This window comes from Podarcis pityusensis, assembly GCF_964106645.2.
Source record: "Podarcis pityusensis genome assembly, chromosome: 13".
NCBI lineage: Eukaryota > Metazoa > Chordata > Lepidosauria > Squamata > Lacertidae > Podarcis > Podarcis pityusensis.
The window spans coordinates 32,735,496-32,746,582 of record NC_138038.1 but is presented as its reverse complement, the minus strand read 5'-3'; the positions used below and the strand labels follow the sequence as shown (position 1 = coordinate 32,746,582).

General features: G+C 41.1%; 2 protein-coding genes across 2 annotated transcripts in view; both read right to left on the bottom strand.

Annotated features, from left to right (window-relative positions):
- LOC308461293 (uncharacterized protein) overlaps positions 1–11,087 on the bottom strand; it is a 392,813-nt gene that overhangs the window by 127,388 nt on the left and 254,338 nt on the right. The window lies entirely within an intron of this gene.
- The window catches only part of LOC308461869 (uncharacterized protein), a gene marked incomplete at its 3' end in the record, with an annotated part of 48,956 nt that overhangs the window by 5,458 nt on the left and 32,411 nt on the right, over positions 1–11,087 (bottom strand). The window contains exons 6-7 of the mRNA XM_080979034.1: positions 3,376–3,506; positions 1,032–1,323 (exon numbers count right to left, since the gene is read on the bottom strand). Coding sequence (XP_080835160.1) covers positions 1,032–1,323; positions 3,376–3,506 — 423 coding nt within the window. The remainder of the gene's footprint in view (positions 1–1,031; positions 1,324–3,375; positions 3,507–11,087) is intronic.

The window sequence follows — 11,087 nt, the reverse complement described above, 5'->3', positions numbered from 1 at the left end:
AATCCAACTGAGCCAATGCCTAACCTCCACCTTGCAAGTTGTGATGATTTGCCAAGGGGTAGGTGAAAACCAAATGGCTAAAGCCAATCTGCCAAATGGAAAAATTCCTACCCAGCCCCTACCCAGGCAACCCAAACCAAAGCAAGGCCAAGCGACTCTACCTAAACTAGGGAGGGTGGGCAGGTGTTCAACAATGCGAAGCAAGTGCCCCTCCTTGCGTCACACTGCAGTTTTTAAATCCCCTGGGATCACGCCACTCACTGGCTATTGGCTAAAATTGCCTGGTGTGATCCCAGGGGAATGGCCAGGACTTCTTGCTCTCCCCCCCCCCCATTTTAACCCTATCAGGTGAGCTCTTGGGTCCCGCGCGCAACCAGGACCCTCTGTTATGAGGATCCCATTTCTTTGGTTGCTAGTGTTTTATTGTATATTTTATTAAAATGAACAAGGAAGACTTCAGTTGTGTTAACTACACATTCATTGTTTGCTGACTGACACTATCTTTCCAGAAAGAACAAAAGAGAAACTGAAAAGGTCAATAGTGGGACAGAGTTGGCGCTGTGGGTAAATCCTCAGTGCCTAGGGCTTGCCGATCGCATTGTCAGCGGTTCGAATCCCCGCGGCAGGGTGAGCTCCCATCTGCGGTCCCAGCTCCTGCCCACCTAGCAGTTCGAAAGCACCCCTAAAGTGCAAGTAGATAAATAGGTACCACTTTCTAGCGGGAAGGTAAACGGCGTTTCTGTGTGCTGCGCTGGTGCCGGCTCACCAGAGCAGCTTCGTCACACTGGCCACGTGGCCCGGAAGTGTCTCCGGACAGCGCTGGCCCCCGGCCTCTTAAGTGAGATGGGCGCACAACCCGAGAGTCGGACACGACTGGCCCGTATGGGCAGGGGTACCTTTACCTTTACCTAAATATTATCTCTAATAATAATAATAATAACAACAACAACAATAATAGTTATTATTTATATCCCACCCATCTGGCTGGGTTTCCATGTGGGAAAGCTGCATATCCAATCCAAATATTTTACCTGTGGAATCTTGTAGATGCCTAAAAGAGTAGCCATGTAAAGGGAGATTTCAGAGTCAAGTCCTCCAATGACGGCCATCAGATTCTTCTGCTTATTGCATTTGAAGTTGGGGACTACAGTTTTATGACTGGAAAGAAGTTTCAGGGTGTTCTGATGAGTCATCCTTGCATTTGTATAACTGTCATAAATGTGGAAGCCGAGGCTGACATTTGGTAGAAGATCATGGTTCTCATTTATCTCCTTGACAGCAAATGCCAAGGACAAGATACGCTGGTAGCTCTTTGTCCTTGAACTGAAGAAAGAGTTAATTAAGGCAGATATATAGCTCTTCATCAACCATCAGTTTTTCAAACATTTGTTAGATTACATCTAATTGGAAGGAATATTAGGAAAGAATCTTGCCTGCTTTGTAAGTTAGGATTTAATAACAAATTTACTAACAGCAGCTAGCACGATAATAGCCAGATGTTGGAAAACTTTGCAATTAATAAAGATTGATCACTGGTATAATATCTATGGTTCCATTTCCCCTTTTTATTAATTGAAATATACTCAGAATTGAGAGTGGATTTCATGCTCTTTATTCAGCTCATAGTGGTGAGGAGGAATGGAAATTCCCCCCAATATCTGCTTTATATACATTATTTACACAATGGGCTGCACGTGATTGGCTAATTCCGGGATTCTCCTGTAGGCCAATCAGGTTGTGGATTCACTTCCACCTGGAGCTGGATTGGGTGGCTCTTGAGGACCAATCAGACTGCTGCATTTTGGATCCTATTGTTCTAGGACCAATCAGACTGCTGCATTTTGGATCTTATTCAACTCAGTACATAACATTAATAAATGTTTATTAATATGCATATTATTTTCTAACAACTCCCCCCCCCCCAATGTTTTAATAACCTTCTTGTCAGGTAACACATTATGCATGTTTGTTTCTTTAATGTATTATACTTCAGTTTTATTTGTTATGTTGCACTGGTTTTAAATGAGATTTTGTGCACAACATACACACACACACACACACACACACACACACACTTTATATAACTTTGCAGTATTGGAGGAATAGTAAATAAATAAATATCATAACTTAAGATGCACAATAGTAGTGCTTAAACATTTATTGCTCTGAACCATAGATCTTAAGATTCCAAAGGGAAAGCATTAATAAATCCAAAATCATATTAGTTGTATATAAACTGAAGAATATGCCAATATGCACGCGAGAAGGTACACAATATTGTATTCTCTGTCACTTTTGATCAGAAACTACAATGCTCTTATACATTTTCTAAGGATTCAACTCAACTACCCCCAAACACACATACGCACACACACACACGCCACTGTTCAGCCCCTATGGAAGATTTGTAATGCCACATAGGAATCCTGGCTTTGCATGAAACCAGAGGTGGATAGGGAAACAAAGTTGAAGGCAGGTTGCACAACAGCAGTGGCCCTGGCAAGGCAGCAAGAAGGGAGCAACACTGCAAGGGGGAAAGCGGTGGTTCAAACACTGGTAGAAGTTTCAATAAAGCAGGGTTGGGAGGAACTGCGAGGACAATTGCCAAAGACATAGGTTTGAGTATTATGGAATATATGGGAAGTCCACATTAGTTATCTCTCACACACATGAAGCTGCTGAGGAATGAAAGACAGAGAAGTCTGAGTGCAATGAGAAAGGAACACAGAATAACTATCTGGTGATTTTAAAAGAAAGCAGAGGTTTCAGTAGACTGAACAGGGTTCAACATGGGGGGGGGGAGTGGCAGTTTAAAACAAAATATGAATGCAGTGAAAAGGCAGCTTGGAAAAGTTCTGTTGCATTAGCCTTTCAGTCTTAGCTTCTGTGTTCTACTCATATCTGCTATTTCTCCTGGCTAAAAGTGGTTGGTTTGATTTATTTATTTGTTAAAAATCCCTTGGTGTCCCCCCCTCCCACATTTTGTTTTAAAACTACCACTTTTTTCTCGGCCTCACTTCACCTCCATTTACTCAAACTTCTTTAGCTGAGAAAAGCAGCTTCTCCTCCCCTCACACACAAACCTGGTTTTGAAGACGAAGGTGAGGATCAGTGCAAAGTAGGGCTACATTACAGAAGATAGAAGTGGCTTCAGAAATGCACCTGGAAAGGGGAAATGAGAAGGGGAAACCCTGTGTGTAAACATGGAGGAGATAGCCGGGGTTTGTTGAGTAGATCAAGCAGGTGCAAAGCCTTACTTCTTGATACATGTGTATAACATACCCATAATTCATTAAGGACATTTTAAAACCACTTTTTTCAAGGAGTAATAGTTATGACCTGGCCTGAGGTACGCAGAGAAAACATACTCCTTACATAAGTTTTAGTTCTTCCAGAAACGCGTTTGTGGGATGTACCCTGAATGATAGTTCATCAGATAAGTAGCCATACTGAGTAACTATAAATCCAATCGTTAGGTCCCCTGACTGATAATATTGGTGTGGGAACTGGGGGGAATCAACCATGGTATGCATAACAGCATGTGACTCACAGTCAGTCTGAGGTAGTGGTGGAAACAAGAGAAGCAGAGGCAAAAGAAACAACCCCGTCTTCTTGAGCCACATATTCATGCAGAATTCCCAGCATCAATCCAAAATAAACGTCCAGCCTGTTCAGTGGCTCTGGACCCTTTCTGATGAAGGCAATCACACACAGATCAGTCTGAGAGCTGTCACCCTGCCTCTATGCCACCCAACACCCCAGCACTGAGTATTCAATATCTACTTTCAGAGTTTGTTAATTATTGTGATCAGAGAAAATCCACATGGGATTTGGCAATATGCATGAGGACAACTAATAATTTGTGATAATCAAAGTTTTCAAAGACGTCTCCTCAGTGTATTGCATTGTGCAAAACATTACTTGTGGCTGAAGAATAGAATAAAGTATTCTTATTTTTAATCTAACTGAATAGATAAGCCTATCTGATTGTTATGACAGCTGGATAGTTTTAGGATACTGACCATAATTTATGTTCTACTGGAGTTTCTGGATTACTCTGCATTCTAGGGCAATATTCCATTCTATTTCAAGGACTGTTATTGCAATTTTATCATAGCATAACCCAACTTTGAGGTCATTTGAGTGGATGAATTATTAGCTAAAGAGCAAAGAACATAAGAACAGCCTGCTGGATAGCAGGCACATGTAATCAACGGCACATGTAATCCAGCATCCTGTTCTGACAGTAGCCAACCACATGCCTGGAAGAAACTAGCAAGTAGGATTCAGTTGGAAGTGCACTCTCCCTTTCTGTAGCTTCCAGCAACTGATATTTAGAATCATTACTCACTCTGCCCATGAATGCAGAGCATAGCCATTTTAATTAGCAGCCATTGATAGTCTTATCCTCCAAAAATTGTCCAATTCTCTTTTAAAGGCATCCAAATTTGTGTTCATTGCTGCCTCCTAAGGTTGTATGTTCCAAAGTTCTAGATCGTTAATCTAGAGTTAGATAATTTATGTTAAAAAGCACAGATCCCAATACTCATCCTTGGGGGACACCATTTTTTTACTTCTGCTAATTGGTGAACTCTCAATTTATTCCTACTATTTGCTCGCTGTAACTTAAGCAATTTGTAACTTAAGCAATTTTTAATCCACAAGTGGACCTCTCTTCTTATTCCTTGAAGTGTCCTTGACTTCTTTACACAACAGTTAACTGTTAAACTGCCCATTTAAGAATAGAAGATAATATAAAAATATAAGAACGGCCTGCTGGGTCAGGCCAATGGCCCTTCTAGTCCAGCGTCCTGTTCCCACAGTGGCCTACCAGATGCCTGAAAGAAACTCACAACTGGGACTCAAGCACAAGAGCAGGCCCCAGCCCAGCCCACACCCTGCATGGTTTCAAGCAACAGAAGGCAGTGATAGCCAGTAACTTGAATGGCTCTAAAAGTGGACTAAACAACTTCATGGAGAATTAGGTGATCAAAATGGCCACTCGTCATGTCTATTCACAGCCTCCAAGGTTGGAGGCAGTAAGGCTTCTCCAAACCAATTGCTGAAAAATGCAGGATGGATGAAAGTTCTAGATAAGAGGAGACTGAGAGGAGATATGATAGCTATCCTTCAATATCTAAAGAGCTGTCACACAGAAGATGGAACAAGCTTGTTTTCTCCTACTCTGGAGGGTAGGACAAAAATCAATGGCTTTAAGTTAAAAGAAAGGAGATTGCAACTAAGCATTACAAAGAACTTTCTGATGGTAAGAGATGTTTGACAGTGGGACAGACTGTGGTAACTGTGAATGTGCTGCTCAAGAAAGCCACATTGAACCCAAATTTCTGTAAAATCTATCAGCCAATCACCAATACACTATTTCTAGTTGTGATGCATTCCAATGCCCCCTAAGCTTGGTGCCCAGTGTGGTGGATCCAGTAGTACTAACCTAAATCCACCTCTGAAGTCACACTCCAATAGCAATGGATCTCTTTAAACAGCAAAATCAGAGATACAGCTGAAATTACTATTAAAGAACATTCTTAAATCAATCAATATAAATAAATGTCATTTAAAATGTGGCCCATATAATTGAATGGATATGAGCATTATGCAGTATGTTTCTTTGGTTGAGAAAAATAATGGGGAGAAATCTTGGGTGTTGTGTGGAATAAAATAGAGAGAGAAAGAAATGAACTAAAGGGAAGATACAAAAAATAATAATACGTCTGGATGGAAAGACTGAGAGGAGGGAGAAAAAAGTAAGTGATAAATTACCTGAAATAATAGGATAGCTCAGTCAGGTAGAGCATGAGACTCTTTATCTCAGGTTCATGGGTTTGAGCCTCATGTTGGGCAAAAGATTCCTACATTGCAGGGGTTCCACGTGGTCCTTTCCAGCTCTAAAGTACTATGATTCTATGATGTGACAAAGCAACATGTGGAATATAGAATCAGCATGATGAGGAGAAATGAGAAAAAACAACATGCCAAACCAAGTCAAACCAAAATAATAAGCAAATATAAAGTGTAATACATAGAAGAAAGACTATATGTAGGGAGTCCTAGGCTCAATGCCTGTAACTGATTACCACTTCTTCAATGTTAGTTATGAGTAGGGAGATCTTTGAATTCTTGGTTCACTTTGATTGATAAATAAAGAAGACATAAATATCAAAAGTAAATATTAGCCTAAGACAACAAATAGTGCTTAAGCATGTTTTCTTACAAAGTTTAGATCTTAACAATTGTGTAGCAAAGCATTCATAAGTCCAAAGTTTGATCAGTGATATTTAAGCTGAATAGCCAGCAAGTATAAGGCAAATTGTTTTTGATGGTAGGAAGCTGTTTTGATTAGAACGTACTAGGCTTTTATACAGTTTCCTAAGATTCGACAGTGGAATTTGCTGCCAAGGAGTGTGGTGGAGTCTCCTTCTTTGGAGGTCTTTAAGCAGAGGCTTGACAACCATATGTCAGGAGTGCTCTGATGGTGTTTCCTGCTTGGCAGGGGGTTGGACTCGATGGCGCTTGTGGTCTCTTCCAACTCTATGATTCTATGATTCTAAGATAATAATCATTATATCATACTGTTCTTCATGCCTTCCTAAGAATTAAATTTGTACAAGTTACTCAAAGGTAATTATGAATTTGCTTTCGACCTACATATGTGTTTACAACAGGGAGAAGGAACCTATGGTTCTCTAGATGTGGATGGGCTCAAACTCCCATCAGCTCCAGACAGTTTGTCAATCATCAGGGACTATTGGAATTGTAGTCTGGAGGGCCACAAATTCACTCCCCATCCCTAGTCTACAACCACTACAATATGATACGATACAATATCTTTATTGTCATTGTTACATATAGAACAATGAAATTGAAAATCTACATAAGACATTCAAAAACTCCTAAAAACTCTGAAACCCCCATTTTAAAATACAATATACTATAGAGACTCCTTATGCTGCATTTAGAACCAGAATTGCATTTGCGTAGAAACTGTTTCTCAGGTGGCTAGTCCTGGTCTTTATAAGCTGAAAGAGATAATTTCCAGGGTGTGTACTATCCTGCGCTATCTCTGTAGCTTTCTTATGGCACCTGACAGCATAGATTTGATTTAAGTTGGGAAGAGTGCACCCAATTATTCTCTCTGCAGTCTTTCCAACCCTGGACAGCATTGTTTTTTTCCTTGGCCATGCAGCTCCCAAACCACACACACACGGAACATAAGTTAATACACTCTCCACAGTACAATGGTAAAATGCCATCAACAGGTCCTTTGAGATATTCTTTTTTCTGGAGGTTTCTCAGAAAATATAACCTCTGCTGTGCTCTCTTCACCAGGTTTTTGCTGTTTTATCCCCAGGTTAGGTCATCTCTCAACTCCATTCCCAGAAATCGAAACACCAAGACCTGTTCCACACACTTCCCCTCAATAATAAGTGGCTGAATATTCAATTTATATTTCCTAAAGGCCACAATAATCTCTCTTGTTTTCTTTAAGTTAAGGAATAAGTTCTTTTTCCTGCACCACTCCCCCAACTGCTCAATTTCCTTCCTATAGGCCACCTCCCCCTCTCCAGCTGTGATTAAACCAACCACCATTGTATCATCTGCATTCCCTTCCATTACCTTTTCCTTAGTACTTATGATCTGACACAACACATGCAGAGGGGAAAAACATCCTTACGCAGATTCTTTCAGTTCATCTAGAAATTTTGTTGTGGGGTGTTCACTAAACGATATTTCTCCAAATATGCAGCCATACTGAGTAACAATTGCTCCAATGATTAGCTCACCTATCTCATAATATTGATATGGGAGCTGGAAACTATCCACCACAGCGCACATAACAGCATGTGGCTCACACTCAGTTTGAGGTACATGCAGTAACAATATGAGAAGAGGCAAAAGAAATACCACAATCATTGTGAGATACTTTGTTATGCAGAATGCCCGGGTTCAATCTGTTATACACCACAAACCTTTTCAAAGGCTATAAAAAATTTGATAAAGGGAAACTCACAGACACTTAATATTAGCTTTCAGAGTGTTAATTATTGTGCTTGTGATTTCACAAAAATCCATGTGGGAATTGGCAAGATGAATGATGACATCTAGCAATTTGTGATAATGAAAGTGTTCAAAGTTATCTCCCACAAGTATTGCACTTTGTAAGACATCACTCGGTGGAAAATGGAAGGATTTTTTTTAAAAAGTCAATTTAAATTGAAATCTGGTTTTGGATGGTTTTATGATGTTTTATTATGGTCTGTTATTGTTATTTATTGTTTGTAAGAAACTTATGGATTCATTTTGTCTCCAGCATCCCTGTCCTAAAATTTTGTAGTATCCTGGTGTGATGCTTTGTTGTTTGCTTCTTGACCTTGCCAAGGAATCACTGTATTTGGGACCAGGAAGGAATTCTATCTCTCGACAGATTGACTGGTCTTGTGGTTTTTGACTCCTTCACAGCTTTCATCACAACTTCAATGGTTAGGCATTGGGTAGGATTCATGATATTTGATTAGAAGAATTGTATGGTTGTGCCTTCCCCTTCCAGGAATTGGGGTTTTTCATTAAAAGGATCCATGGAAAAGTGTTTTGTCCATAAGCCCCAAAACCGTGGTTTCGGTGGGCTGCTATTATTTGATATAATTCCTACGGCAATTCTGTCCTGGAAGTGATTCCCCTCCCCCGAGAAGAAGTCAGCAGACGTACTCTGTAGATAATCAACCAATGCCTGAGTCAAAATCACTTACACATGTAATCAATAAAGTTTTGGCCTGTTTTGATTCAATAATGTAGTCCTATGTATTCAGTAAAAACACCGGGAGGCAATGATAGGAAGCCTTACTGTATCTGAACATGCAATATATGCCACAGAACTCTACGTTCATACCTATGGACAAGAGAGAACATGACCCTCAGAGAAAAATGTACACCCCACTCTTCCATTTAAGGGGAGTAGGCAGATTTGGAATATGAGACTAAATAAGAAAAGAAATGTAGAATATTGAGGTTCACAGAAGCATGTTTCTTGAAAAGGCCAAGTTATTTAACATGTTTTCAGGGGTACTTTTGAATAGTCATTTCAATGGAATAATACATAAAAAGCAAAACAATTTAATTCCTAGGTATTTCTACGTATAAGCTGCTCTCTGCTATTCAACGAAGGCCTCAGGATAATTATGTAGCATTTGGGGGCAAAGATACAACCCATTAACCCAGCACTGGAGGCCAAGATGGAGAAGATCTCCACAGCCACCATGTATTTTCCCTTTGTGCTCAGGTAAGAAGGAACAAAGGACAACCAAACACTGCAAAATACCAGCATGCTGAAAGTGATGAACTTGGCTTCATTGAAGCTATCTGGCAACTTTCTGGCCTGAAAAGCGACTGCGAAGCTAACACTAGCCAGAAATCCCAAGTATCCCAGAACACAAGAAAACACAATGACTGATCCTTCACTGCATTCCACTATGATTTCTTCCGTGAGAGAATACATGTCCAAATGTGAGAATAGAGGAGCAGTGCATAGCCACACAACACAAATGATAGCTTCAATAATGGAGCAGCTAAATACAACAGAATTGGCCAAAAGCTGTCACTGTGGCCTTTCCCCACCCATTTCCTCATCGTCGATCCTGGCTTGGTGGCCATGAAAGCCAGGACCACAGTGACAGTTTTTGCCAAAACACAAGAAACAGCCACGGAGAAGATAATGCCAAAGGCAGTTTGTCGTAAACAGCAGGTCACTGTTTGAGGGCAGCCAATGAATAGCAAAGAGCAGAGGAAAGAGAGCAAGAGGGAGATGAGTAGAGTGTAGGTGAGATTCCGATTGTTGGCTTTGACAATGGGAGTGTCCTTGTGCTTGATGAAAATTTCTAGCACCAAAGCTGTGATTACAGAAGAAGACAAAACCAAAAAGGTTAAAATGATTCCCAAAGGTTCTGTGAAAGACAGGAAGTTTAGGACTGTTGCTGTTTGGAAATTGGCCTTTGGGGCATTGGAAACAGTAATCCATATCTGAAAAATGAATCAAATTTTCTGTTACTTCCTCACTATTCAATGGGAGACGGCCTTTGCTGTGTTCAATGCAATACAGGGATAGGTACTTAACTATTATTATTTGAAAGAACACTTTGTAAGCAAACTAATTTTGACACACACACACACACACACACACACACCCTTAACACTGATTTCATATTAAAGAGAGTGCCATGAAAACTCATATGGGAACATAAAGTCTTTGGGGACTGGAGGACTAGGAATGGTTAAGTCAGTCTATTTCCAATACTCATCACTTTATCATGTGTGTTTCCCGAAAGATTACCGTATTTTTCGCCGTATAGGACGCACTTTTTCCCCTCCAAAAATGAAAGGGAAATCTGGGTGCGTCCTATGGGGCAAATGCAGGCTTTCGCTGAAGCTTGGAGAGCAAGAGGGGTCGGGGTGCACCGACCCCTCTCGCTCTCCAGGCTTCAGGAAGACATCCACAGCCTAGGCAGCCCTGCGGGAGGTCCTGCAGGGATGTCTAGGCTGCAGATAGCAGCCTGCTTCCCGGAGCATCAGGCGCCCTGAAGCAGAGCACCCCGCGCGCCGGGCAGACATCCACAGCGTGGGGAGCCCTGCAGGAGTTCCCCGCAGGGCTCCCCACGCTGCGGATAGCAGCCTGCTGCCCGGCGGGGGGGGGGAATTATGGCTAGAATGGCTGTCTAGCATGAGAAAAGTTGTTTTAACCCATTTTAACTCATATTTCAAGAAAATATAGAAAAATATAATTTAATTTTTAGACAAAGGAAAGCAGAAAGGTAGGGAATCTACTTAAGTGTATTTCCACCTTTAAGATCGAGAATGTACAATCTAGTGATCATCTTCCCCTTGTAGCCAAGCTTTCCCTGAATTGGCAGTCGGAGGCCTATAGACATGCGACCCAGATGGTAACCAACGTATCTCTCCAAGTAAGAGGAATCAAATGGTCGGAGACCCAGGCTCAAAGGTATCAGGAATTCTTTCAAAAAGAAATCCTCGGGCCCCATCCCTACATAGGCTCTGCCTCAGACGAGCATAGCATAGTGTTG